At 42.9% G+C, this 19,158-nt stretch overlaps 1 protein-coding gene across 1 annotated transcript in view; it reads left to right on the top strand.

Annotated features, from left to right (window-relative positions):
• Window positions 1–19,158, top strand: part of LOC135195872 ((Lyso)-N-acylphosphatidylethanolamine lipase-like) — a 182,452-nt gene that overhangs the window by 101,600 nt on the left and 61,694 nt on the right. Inside the window, exon 5 of the mRNA XM_064222382.1 lies at window positions 15,661–15,815. Coding sequence (XP_064078452.1) covers window positions 15,661–15,815 — 155 coding nt within the window. The remainder of the gene's footprint in view (window positions 1–15,660; window positions 15,816–19,158) is intronic.

The raw sequence follows: 19,158 nt of genomic DNA, 5'->3' as shown, positions 1-19,158 counted from the left end.
ATAATCATCATCTGATAGATTTGGTAGGTACTCAGACCCTGACTCTGAAACACTATCATCTGACATGATACTGAAAAAAAAAAAAAAAAACATAAAAATAACTGCAATCAAAAGGGGAAAAAGATTTGGAATTCAAATCTACATGGTTTACGGACAAAATCGTAATCATCCTTCTCAGATAATAGCCTGAGGCGCACTGGTATGTTGGCCAGTACCCCTCCTAATATCCCATATGAAAATGACGTCACGACGTCCATCGGACGCTCATTGGTTAGAATGAATTGTGGGTGGAGCTTCAGCACCTCTCTCGTACACAATATGTGTCTGGAAACCATCCAAGCTAAAGAAAACGCTTTGCTTTTCGAGGAGGGATGAAAGACGTACACGCGTACGTCCCGGTCTTTTATTACTGTACCGTAAAAGACGTACATGTGTACGTCCCAGTGCTGAAGGGGTTAAATGATGTCCTCAAACTAGCTTCAGATACTGACAACTAGTCTTGTACATTCATAATGCTTCTTAGAAAGACATTATTCTTATTAAGCCTAGCTTCAGGAGCTAGAATTTCAGAACTGTCGGCTCTATCCAGAGATGCGGTCATGTGGAATTCCTCCCCTCAGGAGAAGTTCTGCTTGCTCCGGATCGTAGTTTTTTGGCTAAAACAAAAATGAGGATCCTCTTGCATGGTGGGCCCCTTGGAAAGTCATCCCACTTCCGCAAGACCCTTCTCTTTGCCCAGTATCAACTTTAAGAGCCTTTCTATCTCGTACATCCTCAAGATCCTCAGGTTCTCTCTTCATGAGAGAAAAAGGTGGTACTTTGTCAGTAAAAGGTATTAGACAACAAATCCTTTACTTCATTAAAACAAGCCAATCCTGATTCATTCCCAAAAAGACATGACATCAGGGGAGTAGCCACCTCAATTAATTACTTTCAACATATGAACTTTGAGGATCTTAAAAAGTATACTGGATGGAAATCTCCGACAGTCTTTAAACGTCATTATCTAAAGTCCTTGGAATCTTTAAAATTTTCAGCAGTTAGCAGCGGGAAACATTGTTTCTCCTGATACTGTATAGTAGTTGTAGTACAGATCCAGGTCTCCTTTCTACCTACCTCATCCAACATGCCTCACCCTATCGCCATGCTACTCGGATATCCTAGCCTTAGCCGCTGAAATCATATTAGTGGATTGTCCCTTATTTTTTTGCTAGGGACATCCACACTTTGTACTGATAATGTACTTCAGTGACCTACCCTTATTTTTATGCTAGGGTAGGACACAATGTGTTTATATTTTGTTTTGTAAATAAGTTATCTAAGTAAATCTATTTTGTTAAAATTACACTGCATTATTATAATTTACTGTGTTTACTGTAATTTTAAGTACTTTACATTACTAACTTTCTTTTATGTTACTGTTTTAGAATAAGTTAGACTTAAGTACTTAGTTTATGCTGTAATGATTTACTTATTATATCCCTCATTTTACAACTGCTTTTCATTTGTCCTTTTTTCCCATCTTGTCTGTTTCTCTGGTACTCTTTCATAGGCCGACACGAGCTGAGCCAGAAAAGGGATTTTGACGAAGGAAAAATCTATTTCTGGTGATTGGCTCGTGTCGCCCTATGAAACCCACCCTGTATGTTTGTCCCCCCTCCCCCCCTGCAGGACAAGATGTTTAGATTAAGGATGTCCGCTAGGGGCGCTGTTGTCCGTGGCGTCCTCTAGTTTTTAGTAGTAGTAGCGGCCGCATCGCCCTTGGTATCAGCTCTCTCTTGTGGGGATTCTGATTGGAAGTTCTAATTGGTGAATGTCTCGTGGTAGTGTTCCCACTCGCCCCTATTGCCATACCGACACTTCTTTTTAAGAGTGAGCGAGTCAGTTTTGACTGACATTTCTTAATTTTGTTTTCTCTGGTAATTTTAGATTATTAATTTTACCTAGAAAGAATGATATTAAGGGTCCTTTCATAGGGCAGGACACGAGCCAAATCCACCCAGAATAGATTTTTTCCTTCGTCAAAATCCCTTTATTATTATTATTATTATTATTATTATTATTATTATTATTATTATTATTATTATTATTATTATTATTAATTGAAAATATCAATAAACATATTACATGCTAGTACCATAAAATTTTTCTCATCTCAGTAAAAGAGAGAGGAGAGAGAGAGATGAGGAGCGGATGAGAGAAGATGAGAGAGAGAGAGAGAGAGAGAGAAGAGAGTGTGTTATCCTCTTTTCTCTCAGAAATGTTAATTGTATGTACATATACTCTAACGGCTTCCCAGCGAAAACAGAGGGAGAGAGTTACCACTATGACATACATATTCTTGTGTGGAAAAAAGAGAGAGAGAGAGAGATGAAGGAGATAGAGAGAGAGAGAGAGAGAGAGAGAGAGAGAGAGTTATTTTTATTTAAAAGTGTGAAATGGATAGATTATTGTATTTCTTTAAAATACTATCACATGTGAATTTTGTAATTACAGTTATATTTTTATTATTGTTATTTGAAAGTATTAATAAACATATAGTACTGTAAAAATTCTCTCGTCTCAGTAAGAGAGAGAGAGAGAGAGAGAGAAATTACTTGAACATTTAGTGGCAACAACTCAATAGCTCCTCCCCCTCCTGTCACATTACTTGATATATTTGACAGCTCTAGTACCTGGAGTTAGAAAGAGAAGACTAGGATTTCTTTCATTCTTACATAATTTTTCAAATTTATAAACTAAATTTTACTAATTTCACTATAATATTTTCCTTAATGAATTGATATTAGTGCTGATTACATTAATATTAATATTTGAAAATAATAAATAATTTATTTATCATACAAAAAACATACATCTCTGTAGAAAAGAGAGAGAGAGAGAGAGAGAGAGAGAGAGAGAGAGAGAGAGAGAGAGAGAGAGAGAGAGAGAATTATTATTTTTATTATGTGATATCATTTAATCTTATTAAACTTACTAATACATTATTAATCAATAGTAATATTTGAAAATTAGTAAATCATTTTTACATCATGAAAATAACATAAAAATTCACTAATTAGTGATTATTTTTGTCGAAAAACCCTGCAATTAGGTGAATTTCCTGCAAATAATGGATAGATATGGTCCAGAGGGAAATCCGCGAATCTGGAGAACACAAACACGGGGCCCACTGTATTGTTAGCTATTTCTTGCTGATTTTCTCCTGTACAGTATATTGTACTTTTTTTTCTGTTGTTGCATTATGTCATCTACAACAAGCAGAGATAGAAATAAAAGCATTAGGCTGCTTAGGAAAGAGTTTATGGAAACCAAATGTTTCAGTTGTGCATGATGACCATGTGTGGGTTAGCCTAGCTGTTGAGGTACAAGTATGCTTTTCTTGATATAAGAAGGTGTGAGCTGATGAGATGATGAAATTTTGTGAAGTATGAGATGATGCTAGAGGCTGATATATTACAATAGGCCCCCCGTATTTGTGGAGGATGGGTACCAGACCTCCCCCACAAATAGCTGAAATCTGCAATTAATTAAAACCCCTCAAAAATGCTTAGAACTGCCTATTTTGATATTTAAAACACAAAAAACTCTTAAAAGGCTTATACCTGAGTATTGAAATATTTTTTCACAAAAAGTGTATTTAGTCATGAAAATTATATGTAAATGCAGTAAGTTGTGAATATTTTTAAGTGAAAAATACTGTAAATAGGCAATTTTTTTGTGAAAAATGGGTATATGCAGTCTACTATACTTCCCCTGTTGCTTCTCCTCCTATTCCTCCATTAGCCTACCTGACAGCCTAGGTTAATGCCTACCTCACTCCTTCTGCGCCACTTTTCATTTGTTCCTTATGTGGTTCAGACAAAGAAATAGATATCGTATATACTCCTGCATATTGCGCGACCCCCAAATTTTCGCCCTCTTAAAAAACTATTTTACACAAGTACGTAACTTACCGAGCAGTTACATAGCTGAAAGTTTCCTACCTAAGCAGTCTAGGTACAATTTAGTAGAACCTCCCAATTTGTTTTCTGCCGGCTCCTGGTTGATATTGGCAGTTGTATGCAGTCCTTACTTCATCTTTTGGATATTTTCCATGGGATTTGGTAAAGTATTTCATCTTGAACAGTTTATTTTGCTCTTAGCTTTTGCTGTTAGCATATTAGCTGAGATTAGTCATTTTGATTGCCATCATTATGTCAGATTCCAGTTCTTTTGGAATTCGGTACTGGTCTGGAGGATATAGGACCAGGTTATTTAAGTTGGTTTATGATACCCATACCAAGTGTATCAAGTGTAGAGAGCAAGAGTGCTTTAAGGAATTAATGTGCTCAGAGTGTAAAGAGTGGGATGATAATCAGTGGAACATTTATAGCAAGAGCGCTATAAGGAATTAATGCGCTCAGAGTGTAAAGAGTGGGATGACAATCAGTGGAACTTTTATAGGTCTCATTCAGACAAAGTAGATAAAGATAGGAAAAGGAAGGTGGCTCTTGAAGCTATTGCTTGACCTAAAGAGGTAGAGGGTAACACTTTTCCTATCACTCCTGCTCCTCCTGTTTCACCCATTCTTAACCCTCCTTCATCTTTGCCACAGACTCCTTTACCAGGTTCCCATGCCTTTGATCCTAATGTCATTACCAGTCTCGAATATCAGTTTGACTGAAACTTTGAGTCCTTAGCTACCGTATATTTCCGCATATAAGATGATGTAAAAAATCATGGCAAATTTTCATAAATTTATCTCGTATCTGTAGCATAGGATGACTTCTAAATTACAAAACCAATTTCTTTTTGTTTTTGAATAAAAGTGATTATTTGTAAAAATTAAACAGTACAACTATATTTATAATAATGATGACTTAAATAATGGCGTTTTGCTTGTTGTATCTAATTATAGTATTACTAATTATTATTGTTACTGTATTACAGAATATAAACATCATCATGTACATCATTTGCGTTTGATATTGTTTACATTCTCAAAATCTTGGCTGATTTGAGTACTATTGATACCTTCATTGCCATTATTTGTTAGAGCTTTTGTTAATAAGGTGACAAGTGAAAGTGCAGTGAGAAGTATTAGTGCAGTGCAATCTGAGGGGGTGGCTGTTTGTCCTGCCAGCTCTCCCAGACAAAGGTCCCTGTCCCACTCCCCCACACCGGGGAGAAGACATACCGAGTTGCTCCCTCTGTTGAACCTGCTGTATGTTCCCAGGTGTCAACTTAGTGCCATAGAAAAGGCATCTTGGACAGTGCTGTGCGAGTGTCTTCAGATACGGATGTGTCATCACCTGATAGAAGGTGCCGTCAGTGTAGTATTGTGGCTTTGTGACCCCTTAAGAGGCATTCAAATCTGCATGATCTTTCGAGCACCAGCAACAGTACCAGTGTACTCAAAGCCTGCTTTTGGACATTCGGCGCCAGACGCAGAGCATTTGGCACCATCATCAGAACGCCAGGTGCCAACTCCTACGGATCAGTTTCCCTCTCCTGCAGAGGATCCAGCTTTCTCCCCTCTTTGTCGTCAGTTGGAAGAACTGATGGCGGTTCTTCAGAAGAAGACTTTTACCAAGAAGGAAGACTGTTAAATTCAGTTTCGTCTGAAGAAGAGACCGCATAAGACTGCTAATTCTGCCTACTCATTGCTTCTCTGCTACACCCTGGCTAACTTTTCAGAGTATTTTGAACTGCTCCTCCGACTTTCCTGGCCTCCACATTTCTCATGAGGAAGAAGTGTAGCGACAGTGAAGGCTTGCCCAAGTTACCTATCTCTTCTTCAGTCAAGATGGTACTCCATGAAGTGGACGATTGGTTAGCCTCTAAGAGAGAGCTAGGGAAGGCATCTTTTGTATTTCCCTCGTCCAAGTTGATCAAGGAAAGACACCGTTTTACTCCACTGGGGAAGCTCCTTCCTTGGGAGTTTCTGCCTCCTCCCAGGGGGACTTCTCTGGCTTGGTAAATGCCTCTTGTCAGTCACCTTTAGCAGCTGCAAAAGTTATGTTCTCGTCACCAGAGCCGGACCACTTGGCTAGGAACCTTTTTAAAGTAAAAGATTGGATGGTTGGAACGTTACCAAGGAAGATTGAAGACTACCATGCACTCCCTGAAGTCTTTGCCTCAGACTGGTTAGGGGTACTGTCTTGCTTAGATAAGGCAGTCAGGCACTTTGCGAGCTCATCTTCACTCTCTTGGACAAGCAACATCTTTTCCCTCAAGACCATGAAGGACATTCTTTTGGCTTTGCAGAAGAAGTCAACAACCGACCTGCTGGTCTAGTCGACTAAATGACCTAAGGAATCTTCGTCTTCTGCCTCCAGTGCTAGGGTGTCCTTCCCCATACAGCAACATCCTTTTCGAGAGGCAAGGTCCAGACCTCAGCAGACCCCCCGTTCTAACATGCGATCCCCATCTAGACCAGCAAAGAAGTCATTAATCAAGTCCAGCAAGTGATTTGACTGTCCTTCGCACCCCTGTTGAAGCGAGACTTCACCTCTTTTTTGGGGAGGAGTGGAGTTAGATGGGTGCAGAAGCATGGGTTGTCCAAGTACTAAAGTAGGGTTACATCATCCCCTTCTCAGAAAGGCCTCCCTTTTCCAAGTCGCCAATCACTGTGGCAGCAGACTTGATAGGGTCTGAGAAGATTTTGGTCCCCTCTCTAGAAGTAGAACTGTTAATTTGCAAGAGGGTGATGGCAGAGGTAGAAGATTTTTAGACAGAAAGGTTTCATAACAGACTCTTCATAGTCCCAAAGTCATTGGGGGGCTGGAAGCGCATCCTGGATGTCAGTGCTTTGAGTGCCTTTGTTGCAAAGACCACTTTTTGTATGAAAATGAACCGCTCAGTGATGTCTCTGCACCAGGGGGACTGGATGGTATCCCTGGATATGCAGGGCTTGTACTTTCATGTACTGATTCACCCAAATTCAAGGAAGTTCCTGCAGTTTGTGTTTCGAGGCAAGATTTTCCAGTTTTGGGTGCTGTGCTTTGGCCTATCCACAGCCCCTCAGGTATCCACAAGGGTACTATCTTTTCTGGGCAATTAGCTTGCTTCATCTTCTGGGAATCAGCATTTCGTTGTACTTGGATGACTGCCTTCTCCGTTCCACGTCTCATCAACAGTGCGTGAAGGACCCAGAGAAAATGTTCCATCTAACTCGACGATTGGGTATTTTAATAAAGTCCAAAAAATCTTAGGTGACTCCTTTGCAACAGATTCTTTATATGGGAATGAATCTGGACATTCAAGGTTTTTGGGTTTCTCTGTCGGTGAGGAGAGTTGTATCATGTCTACAAACAGTCCACCAGTTCCTAACCATGAAGAGTTGTACAGCTCTACAGTGGATGAGTTTGCTGGGAACTTTGGCCTCTGTAGAGCAATTTGTGAATCTGGGCAGATTTCACATGAGGCCTCTTCAGTACTATCTTTTCCCGATTTTGACGTAGATAAAACAAGAGCTCAGTTAGTGGTTGTCGGAGGGAAAACTGTAGGCAGGGATCTCCCTTGTCCCTTTGAACCCCAGCCTAGAATTGTACTCCGACGCATCAGATCTAGGTTGGGGAGCTATGTTAGGAGCCTGACAAGAGTCAGGGAAATGGACGTCAGATCAACAATCCTTCCACATCAACATCAAGGAACATTTTCTAATCTGGTCACAGGAGCCTCCTCAGAGTGTAGGGATTTTTGAGGAAAGCTGGAGATGCTATTGCTAGAAGCCAGTGAATCTCTTCTAGCAGACTTATCAGTCAAAATGGTCCATTTTCAGAGGATGGTGCAAAGAAAATCACATGTCTTCTGAGACAACTGAAATGCAGTTGGCAGACCTTTTCCTTTATATGTGGAATACTAGGAAGCTATCGTCAACCACTATTAAAGGATACTATAGGTCTGTGCTAAGTTCAGTCTAGGCATAGAGGGCTAGAGCTTTCAAATAACTAAGATTTTAGTGACCTCATTCGTTCTTTCAACTTGCCAAAAATTCTTTAAGATTGGGTAGTCTTATGGAGCCCTGGGGCCACCATGAAAATGTAACTACAGGGAGGACTCATAGCGACTACCAGAAATAGGTTTTTCCTATGTTAAAACCTGTTAGGCAGTCCCCGGTTATCGGCGGACTTGGTTTATGGTGATCCAATTTTATGGCAAAATTGGCGATTTTCAGCACCACAATGCGCCAATAATGGAGTTATGGTGCAGATACCTAACAGAGGTGCCATTAACTGAATATCGGCGCCAAAATCTGGTTATCAGCGCCATAAATCAACGAGATTTGGGTAATGGCAATTTTCACTTATCATCAAGCCCAGCGGAATGGAAACACCGTATTTCTTTGACATTACATGGTTTTTCTTATGGAGCCTGGGGGGATCATAAAAGTAAATTTTGTACATTCAACTTCCCTGTCAGATATATACTTAGCTATAGACTCCGTCGTCCCCGACAGAAATTCAAATTTCGCGGCACACGCTACAGGTAGGTCAGGTGATCTACCCTCCCGCCGCGGGGGGGTGGGACTAGGAACCATTCCTGTTTTCTAATCAGATTTTCTCTGTCGCCGGTTCCAAAAACACTGTTGTTGGTTCCTCCTGACCTGATTATCGCTTTTCGTTCGCCTTTGATCTTCTGGACTGTCTTTTTAGTGAAGTACTGGATCGTTGGCTTGGCATACGCTATTGTGGACTTTTTTATTACGATTTTGGATTTTTCTTACAATGTCAGACTCTTCTTATGTAATTAGAGTGTGTGTGAATGAGGGGTGTAACGTGAGGCTACCAAAAGGTTCAGTAGACCCTCACACTGTATGTAAGAGGTGTAGGGATAATGAATGTTCTTTTACTAATCCTTGTAAGGAGTGTGAATGTCTGAGCGAGGAAGGATGGACTGCTCTAACTTCCTACTTGAGGAAGTTAGAGAAGGATAGGATTAGGAAGGCTTCCTCTAGAAGCACTAGTAGGTCTCGGTCTAACGAGCCAGTCGAGGATACGGTAGTTCCTATCCCTAACGTAGTTGTAGCATCCTCTCCTACGGTTTCAGCTCCTTCGCCCTTCACCGAACCTGTGGATACGTCTGTGAAGATGGCTAACATGAAGGCCGCCTTAAGAAAGGTGGAGCTTCAAATGCTTGCATGGGAAGGTAAGAGTGCAGTGTACGATGAGTGTAGGGTTCCCAGTGCAGTGGAGGGGGCGTCTGATCGGCTCTGCAATGCTCCCAGGCCTAGACCTATTCCAAGCTCCCAGGCCCAGAGGAGAAGGAATGTCGAAAGCCTTACGGAGGTTGTGGAGAATCCCCACCGGTCAAGCGTCCCTTCGGCAGGATCTGTTGCTTTGTCCCAGACTGCCATGGATCGCTGCTGTAAAGGCATCCTGAAACAGTGTTTTTCTTCATCTGATTCGGCTTCTCCCAGGCGCGGTTGGAGTTCGGCTGAGGAGTCGTGCCCCTTGAAGAGGACCTGGAAGGCTCCCAGCAGTATGTTGGATTCCAGCCCGGAGAGGTTTCCAGAGGAGTCTCCGGTAGACAGGAAGAGAGCCAGAAGAGCTCCTGTCAGCCCTGTGCCTTGTTTGGATCAGCCTTTGGCTTCTAGACCTTTCTCTCTGCCCTTGGAAGAGGATCAAGAGGGTTTGACTACTAAGATCCTTCTTAGTCTGCAGCAGCTGATTTCGTCTCTTGTGGGCGCTCTTGTTAAAGATCCTCCGCGCAGGAAAGATGTATCGCTTCCTGTCAAGAGATCTCTACGCCCTCCAACCAAGAGGAGCTCCTCTCGGGACCAGAGTTTGTCTCCGAGAAACGCCAAGCGCCTCTCTCCTGTTAGGCGCTCTCGCCTGGATTTTCACGGTTCGCCTGAGGCTCGCTCTTCTCCTCCCAGTCGTGTTTCTCCTAGAGGAAACAGTTCTCCTCAAAGACGTACATCTCCTTGGAAGTTCTCGACACCGACCAGGCGCACAGCGCCAGACGTAGGCTTGGTTTCGACCGGCTGCAAAGTGCCAGCCAGGCGCGAGGCGCCACCCAGCCACGAGGCGCCACTCAGATGCGAGGCTCCAGCCAGGCGCGAAGCGTCTCCCAGCCACAATGAATCAGCCAGCCGCGATGCGCCTTCAAGCCGTGAAGCGCCAACCAGACGCTCGGCGCCATCCTGCCTGGAAGCGCCAGCCAGGCGTGCGGCGCCGGACAGGCATTCTACACCTTCTAGACACTCTTCTGCTGATAAGCAATCGCCTTCTGTCGACCACTTCTCTTCGAGTAGAAGCGCCTTTCCTCGCAAGCGCTCCTCCCATTTCAAGCTCTCTTCACCAGACAGGCGCTCTTCGCCTACTAGGTGCTCTCCTTCCTTCAATCGCGCTTCTCCTGGCAAGTTTGCAGAAGAAGGACTTGATGATGTCTCGAAGGACGAGACTCCTAGAGCGGTAACGCTGTCGGACTACAAGACTTTGGCAGCCCTACTGGTTCAGGAGTTCGGCGACTCGCTCAGCCCGGCTGCGCCTCCCTCTCCTCGGTCGCTGTTCTCCAGTACTAGAAGAGCAAAGACTTCCTCCTTCATAAAGATACGCCCGACTATATCGATGAGGAAAGCACTCCAATCAGTTGGGACTTGGTTGAAGTCCAAAGAGGAGGCAGGGAAGACTGTTTTTTCATGTCCTCCCTCCAAGCTCTCGGGAAGGAGAGGAATTTGGTACGAGACTGGAGAACCAATGGGACTGGGTCTTCCATCCTCTGTGGAAGCGGACTTTTCTACCTTGGTAGATTCATCTAGGAGGCATGCTCTCCCCACGGCCAAGACTACATGGGGAACGTCTGAGATGGACCATCTCCTCAAGGGACTCTTCCATGTCCTGGAAGTGTTTAACTTCTTGGATTGGTCCCTTGGGGCGTTGGCTAAGAAAACTGTGGATCCTGATTTTCTTGGACCGGAAGTCCTTAACAGCGTGCTGTCCTGCGTGGACAAAGCTGTCCGAGACGGATCGGGCGAGTTAGCTTCTCTATTCAGAGCAGGAGTGTTGAAGAAAAGAGCAGTTTTTAGCTCTTTTCTTACCAAATCCGTCTCTCCGGTACAGAGGTTTTCCTTGTTGTACGCCCCTCTTTCGAACCAATTGTTTCCTTCACAGTTGGTTAAGGACATTTCTCACTCTTTGACGGAAAATCTGCTGGGAAGGCGAGACCAGCTGCCTCCGCTGTAAGGAAGGAGAGTCGCCCTCCTCAAGCGCCCTTTCGAGGGGTCCTTCTTTCAGATCCTCCGTCAAGAGGAAAGGACCTGAGAAACGAGGTAGGTCCTCTTTCAGGCCCTTTAAGAAGACCAAGTAGCTACCGAGTCCTCCAGACATCAGTAGGTGCCAGGCTTCTCAACTTCTCAGAAGCCTGGGCACAGAGAGGAGTAGACAACTGGTCCCTCTCTATTCTACAAAAGGGATACCTCATCCCCTTCAAGGAAAGACAGCCCTTGACTTCGACGCCGAGAGAACTTTCGGCAAAGTACAAAGACCCTGTTCTGCGACGAACCCTTCTTCTCTTAGTGAATCAGATGTTAGAGAAGGAGGCTATAGAACAAGTACAGGATCCCTACTCCCAAGGCTTCTACAATCGCCTTTTCCTCGTACTGAAAGCTTCGGGGGGTTGGAGACCTGTCCTGGACGTAAGCGCATTGAATCGCTTTGTGGAGAAAAGGAAGTTCTCCATGGAGACGACTTCCTCGATTCTTGCGGCCCTGCGTCCAGGAGATTGGATGGTTTCCCTGGACCTTCAGGATGCGTACTTCCTCGTACCGATTCATCTGTCCTCAAGGAAGTATCTCAGATTCATGATACAAGAGAAGATCTTCCAGTTCAGGGCTTTGTGCTTTGGCCTGTCGACGGCCCCGCAAGTTTTCACGGGGCTCATGAAAAATGTAGCCAGATGGTTACATTTGAAGGGGGTGAGGATCTCACTCTATCTGGACGACTGGTTTATACGAGCCAAGTCGGAACGTCAATGTCTGAAGGACCTCAATACGACTTTGATAATGACCCGATCTCTGGGACTGTTGGTAAACCTCGAGAAGTCCCAGATGATCCCCAACCAGAACCTTGTCTATCTGGGGATTCGGATGGATTCTCTGGGTTTTTGGGCTTTTCCATCCCAGGAAAGGCTCAATTGGGGCATGGAGAAAGTGAAAGTCTTCTTAGAGAAAGAGCGAAGCTCCGTGAGGGAATGGCTGAGTCTGCTGGGGACCCTTTCCTCGCTGGAGCAGTTCTTCTCTCTAGGAAGGCTTCACTTGAGACCCCTGCAATTCTACCTCAAAAGGATGTGGGATCAGAAGTCAGAAGACTTAGCGGATTCCTTCCCTATCCTGCAGGAGGTAAAGGAGCATCTCTTTTGGTGGCTAGCTCTTCTCAAGATGAACTGAGGCTTGTCCCTGCTGAAATCGAACCCGCACCTAGTGTTGTTCTCAGACGCGTCAGAGTCAGGTTGGGGAGCAATACTAGGGGCGAAGGAAGTGTCAGGCACCTGGAAGGCGGAACAGATGACCTGGCACATCAACGCGAAAGAGCTGTTCGCGATCTTTCTGGCTCTCGAGTCTTTCGAGTCGGAAGTCAAAGGCAGGGTGGTCCAAGTCAATTCGGACAACACCACGGCTCTGGCTTACATCCAAAAACAAGGAGGGACACACTCCTCCCTTTACGAGATTGCAAGAACCCTGCTTATCTGGGCGGAAGAGAGATAGATCACGCTCTTAACCAGATTCGTCCAGGGAGAGAGGAATGTGAGAGCGGACCTGTTGAGCAGGAGAAACCAAGTCCTCCCAACGGAATGGACGCTCAATCTCGACGTTTGCCAAAGGCTGTGGGCCCTGTGGGGCAGACCACATATAGACCTGTTCGCCACTTTTCAGAACAAGAGGCTGGACAACTTTTGCTCCTCGATAGCAGACCCGAGAGCAATAGCAGTCGACGCTCTCCTCATGGACTGGTCAGGCATCGATGCTTACGCCTTTCCCCCATTCAAGCTGGTGGGGGAAGTAATGAAAAAGTTCGTGTCCTCTGCAGGAACGAGTCTTATCCTGATCGCTCCCTTTTGGCCCGCTCAGGAATGGTTCACAGAGGTACTGGAATGGACGGTGGACTTCCCCAGATCTCTTCCACTCAGGAGAGATCTGCTCAGACAACCCCACTTCGAGAGGTTTCACAAAAACCTCCCCGCTCTCTGCCTGACTGCCTTTCAACTATCAAAAGGCTCGTCAGAGCGAGAGGGTTTTGGCGAAAAGCTGCTAGCACGATCGCCAGAGCCCGCAGGTCTTCAACCTTACGGGTGTACCAATCGAAGTGGGAAGTCTTTTAACGATGGTGTAGGTCGAAGAAGCTGTCCTCTTCCCATGCCTCTGTGACCATTATTGCCGACTTTCTTCTTTTTTTGAGAGAAGAATGTCATCTTGCAGTATCTACGATCAAGGGGTATCGTAGCATGCTCTCTGCTGTCTTCAGAAACAGGGACCTGAAGATTGCTGAAGATAAAGATCTGCATGACCTCATCAGATCCTTTGAGACTTCCAAGAAAAAGTCCTCTCAACCACCTAGCTGGAATTTAGATGTGGTGCTTAAATTCCTAACGTCTAACAAGTTCGAGCCTCCCATCAGGCTTCGTTCAGGGACTTGACGAGGAAGTCTATTTTTCTCGTGGCTCTCGCCACTGCAAAGAGGACTAGCGAGTTGCAAGCTCTGGACTCAAGAGTAGGTTTTAAAGGGGACTCTGCTATCTGTTCCTTTAAGCCTTTATTCCTGACCAAAAATGAGAACCCCTCGAAGCCATGGCCTAGAAGTTTTGAGGTTAAGGGTCTCTCTCCCTTAGTGGGGAAAGAAGTAGAAAGGTCTCTTTGCCCTGTCAGGACTCTTAAATATTACCTTCAGAGGAAAAAGCAACTTAAGGGCAGTCTAGAGAGTCTCTGGTGTGCAGTCAGAGATCCAAGAAGGCCCATATCTAAGAATGCTCTGGCATTCTTTTTGAGAAGCGTCATCACAGAGGCACATGCGACGTGCGATGACGATTCTTTGCGGCAGCTTAGAGTTAAACGCATGAGGTAAGAGCTATTGCGACTTCTCTATCTTTCCATAGGAACATGTCTATGAAAGATATTCTGGCTGCCACTTACTGGAGATGCAACTCTGTGTTTGCATCCCACTACTTGAAGGACGTAAGGGTTACGTACGAAAAGTGCTTTTTGCTGGGGCCATACGTATCTGCGGATTTGGTGCTGGGAAAGGGAGCTGATTCTAATCCTTGATAGTTTAGTTAGTTTTTAATTTGTGGTGATGTGTTTTATGGTTGTTTGAAAGAAGTTTTGGTGGTAACTTCTTTCAATCATAGTTCTAACCCGGGTTAGAGGGTCAGGTGGTCGGGATTGGTTTTGTGCTCCTTGATATGGCCAGAGGCATGAGGTTTTGTCATGTAAGTGGAATAGCACCCATTGACAAAGATCCTTTAAGGCTCTGTCGCGTAAGTGGATAAGACCCCATTGACAGATCCGCAGGAACTCTCAGCCATAGGTCACTACCTCGCTGAGGCTCTTGAGGCAAAGCAGGCTCTTAGACAGTAGCCATGAAGTCTTCTGCCAAATCAGGTAAGAACCAAGGTTTTTAGCCTACAACATGTGTTGTTTCCTGTTTATTTAAGTAGTTTAGCTGTCTCTTACCCTCCACCAAGGGTGCCAATCAGCTAAGTATATATTTGACAGGGAAGTTGAATGTACAAAAATGATATTGTTATGTTACAATAAAGTTTTGTACATACTTACCTGGCAGATATATACGATTAATGGCCCGCCCAGCCTCCCCTCAGGAGACAGGTGGAAGAGAAAATCTGATTAGAAAACGGGAATGGTTCCTAGTCCCGCCACCCAGCGGTGGGAGGGTAGATCACCTGACCTACCTGTAGCGTGTGCCGCGAAATTTGAATTTCTGTCAGGGACGACGGAGTCTATAGCTAAGTATATATCTGCCAGGTAAGTATGTACAAAACTTTATTGTAACATAACAATATCATTTCTTTGAGGATGAACAGTGGCTATGATATCAGAGAAATATGTGAGAAGAGTAATGTGTGCTCAGATAACTCAGTAACACCTATTAGCCAACTGGTTGTTAGCTAGTCAACAGCACAGACCAAAATCAATACCCTCAATGTAATAAAAGTCAAAATTATAAAATAGCATCATTATAAGGATCATTATAAGGAAGTATGCATGCAAGAGAATATGAAATCTCAAAATAAAAATAGCAGTATGTTTCAGGTTGTTGAAGCCAAGAAAGCTTGTTAGGTTTAGTTGTCGCTCTTTTAAGCATGCACAGATCTATCAATGAAGTATTTTAAATTATTGATTTTGAAAATGTGGTTATTAAAAAAAACAGACACTCTAAGACTAATGCTAATAATGATCAGTCCAGATGAACATTATTGTTAATGATGAAGAAGGTTCACAAAAGTTGATGTTGGAATAGTATATAGAGACTGATGGGTAGGGATGACTCCTTAGCATCAAAGTTTTCTCTACAGAGATAAGTCGGTGGTCCTGTTATCTTTGAGACTTGAAAATAAGCCAAATATGACAATGGGGTGTGATGAAACAAATATTTTTGGTTTTTATACATATATGTATTTGTTTTAATGTGATACTTACTGTTTTATTTACTTGCATTTCAGAATTGAACACTTGATTCTGGCTGATCCATGGGGCTTCCCAGAGCGACCTTTAGATGTTGGTGAACGTTACAACTTCCCCTTTTGGGTAAAAGCAATTGGCGCAATACTTCAGCCATTTAATCCATTATTTATTGTGAGAACAGCTGGTCCCTTAGGTGAGTTAATGTCAAACTGTTATTTAGTTTGGTTTTCTAATTGTTTGAACAGAAGCTTACTATTATAACCCTCTTACGCCGACTGGACGTATTTTACGTCGACATTTTTTGTCTCTTGTGTGCCGACTGGACGTATTTTACGTCGACTTACAAAAGTTTTTTTTTTTAATTCGCGGAAAAATACTTATAGGCCTACCAGCCTAAAACTTTTGAATCACGCGCCTTGGGGGATGCTGGGAGTTCACGGATCAAGGTGTTGTTTTGTTTACAATCGTTACGCAGGCGCGCAAGCGCGAATTTCTTTCTTGCCACATAAAAAAGTATCTGTGGCACATCTCAGAAATTATTTCGTCACTTTGACATAATTTTTGTACCATTGTAAATTAGCCGTTACATGAAGTATTATATATGAAAATGTGCGCATTTTTATGTAGAATACAACAATAAAATGAGATATTTTCATATAAATAACGATAAGTGCCAAAATTTCAACCTTCGGTCAACTTTGACTCTACCGAAATGGTCGAAAAACGCAATTGTAAGCTAAAACTCTTATATTTTAGTAATATTACGTAAATCATTTACCTTAATTTTGCTTCTAATTGGAAGTCTCTAGCACAATATTTCGATTTATGGTGAATTTATGAAAAAACTTTTTCGTTACGTCCGCACGGTAACTCTTCCGAAAAAAATCATACATGCGATTGTGGTAATGTTTGCACCATTTTAAAATTAGCCGTTATATAAAGTTTTATATATGGAAATGTGTGCAATTTCATGAACAATACAACTAAAAACAACTCATGGTTGTAGCTTTTATCAGTTTTGAGATATTTTCATATAAATAACGATAATTGCCAAAATTTCAACCTTCGGTCAACTTTGACTTTACCGAAATGGTCGAAAAACGCAATTGTAAGCTAAAACGCTTATATTTTAGTAATATTCAAGCATTTACCTTCATTTTGCAACAAATTGGAAGTATCTAGCACAATATTTCGATTTATGGTGAATTTATGAAAAAAATAACATTTTCTTTACGTCCGCGCGGTAACTCTTCCGAAAAAAGGGATTTTGACGTAGGAAAAATCTATTTCTGGGTGATTGGCTCGTGTCGCCCTATGAAAGGATCCTTAATATCATTCTTTCTAGGTAAAATTAATCTAAAATTACCAGAGAAAAACAAAATTAAGAAAATGTCAGTAAAACTGACTCGCTCACTCTTTAAAAGAAGTGTCGGTATGAGAATAGGGGCGAGTGGGAACACTACCACGAGACATTCACCAATTAGACCTTCCAATCAAAATCCCCACTAGAGAGAGCTGATACCAACGGGCGATGCGGCCGCTACTACTACTACTAGGGACGCCACGGACAGCAGCGCCCCTAGCGGTCATCCTTAATCTATGAACATCTTGTCCTGCAGGGAGGGCAATCAATACAGGGTGGGTTTCATAGGGCGACACGAGCCAATCACCCAGAAATAGATTTTTCCTACGTCAAAATCCCTTTTCTGGGCTCAGCTCGTGTCGGCCTATGAAAGAGTACCAGAGAAACAGACAAGATGGGAAAAAGGACAAATGAAAATCAGTTGTAAAAAGGAGGGATATAATATAAGTAAATCAGTTATTACAGCATATAAACTAAGTACTTAAGGCTAACTTATTTTAAACAATGACATAAAAGAAAGTTAGTAATGTAAAGTACTTAAAATTAAATTATAGTAAACATAGTAAACAAAATACAATAATGCAGTGCAATTTAACAAAATAGATTCACTTAAATAACGTATTTACAAAATTACACAAACACTTGTGTCCTACCCTAGCATAAAAATAAGGGTAGGTACACTGAAGTACATTATAAGTACATAGTGTGGATGTCCCTAGCGAAAAAATAAGGGACAATCCACTAATATGATCTCAGCGGCTAAGGCTAGAATATCCGAGTAGCATGGTGATAGGGTGAGGCATGTTGGACGAGGTAGGTAGAGAGGAGACCTGGATCTATACTACGACTACTATACAGTATCAGGAGAAACAATGTTTCCCGCTGCTACTGCAGAAAATTTTAAAGATTCCAAGGACTTTAGATAGTGACGTTTAAAGACTGTCGGAGATTTCCATCCAGTATACTTTTTAAGATCCTCAAAGTTCATATGTTGAAAGTAATTAATTGAGGTGGCTACTCCCCTGATGTCATGTGCTTTTGGAAATGAATCAGGATTGGCTTGTTTAATGAAGTAAAGGATCTGTTGTCTAATACCTTTTACTGATAAGTACCACCTTTTTCTCTCATGAAGAGAGAACCTGAGGATCTTGAGGATGTACGAGATAGAAAGGCTCTTAAAGTTGATACTGGGCAGAGAGAAGGATCTTGCGGAAGTGGGATGACTTTCCAAGGAGCCCACCTTGCAAGAGGATCCTCATTTTTAGCCAAAAAGCTACGATCCGGAGCAAGCAGAACTTCTCCTGAGGGGAGGAATTCCACATGACCCGCATCTCTGGATAGAGCCGACAGTTCTGAAATTCTAGCTCCTGAAGCTAGGCTTAATAAGAATAATGTCTTTCTAAGAAGCATTATGAATGTACAAGACGAGTTGTCAGTATCTGATGCTAGTTTGAGGACATCATTTAAGAACCATGAGACTGTAGTAGGCCTTTAGGGATAGACGTAAAATAAGATTCAGTCAGATCTATCTGGAAACCTAACTGAAAGATCTTCTTCAAGCCGATTTTATGAGTAGTAATAGTGCTAGCTGCTAAACCTTTTTCAAACAAGGATCTGAAAAAGGATATAGCTAAATTAACTGTCATGGTTGTAGTGTTTGATTCTTTCAGGAAGGATGCTAATTTTTTAACAGCTGAGTCATATTGTCTAATAGTTGACTCTCTCTTATCTGATTCTAGGAAGAGGATGTTTTGTGGATCAATGTTAGCATCTTTATTAGCCGCAAACTTCATGAAGTCCATAAAGTTAGGGTCTGAAGAATTCCTGAGGAAGCGAACACAGTCCTCATTTGTACTGATTGTGACCAGATTGGATTGGGAATCCGTTGAGGTCGGAGACCCAATTCCAGAAGCAGAGGATACCAGTTGCTCTTGGGCCAGTCTGGAGCAATCAGGGCTACTAGTCCCTTGAAAGTCCTCAGCTTGCTCAAGACTTTCAAGAGAAGATTCACTGGAGGAAAGACATAAATTTTTCTCCACTGATTCCAATCTAACGACAGGGCGTCCGTGGCATAAGCCAGAGGGTCCAGGTTGGGGGCCACATAGCAAGGGAGCTTGTGGTTCGCTTGTGAGGCGAAGAGATCTACTTGGAGACCTGGGACTCTCCGGCATAT

The sequence above is a fragment of the Macrobrachium nipponense genome, chromosome 17 (assembly GCF_015104395.2).
Source record: "Macrobrachium nipponense isolate FS-2020 chromosome 17, ASM1510439v2, whole genome shotgun sequence".
Classification (NCBI taxonomy): Eukaryota; Metazoa; Arthropoda; class Malacostraca; order Decapoda; family Palaemonidae; genus Macrobrachium; species Macrobrachium nipponense.
This window is presented reverse-complemented; position numbering and strand designations above follow the sequence as displayed.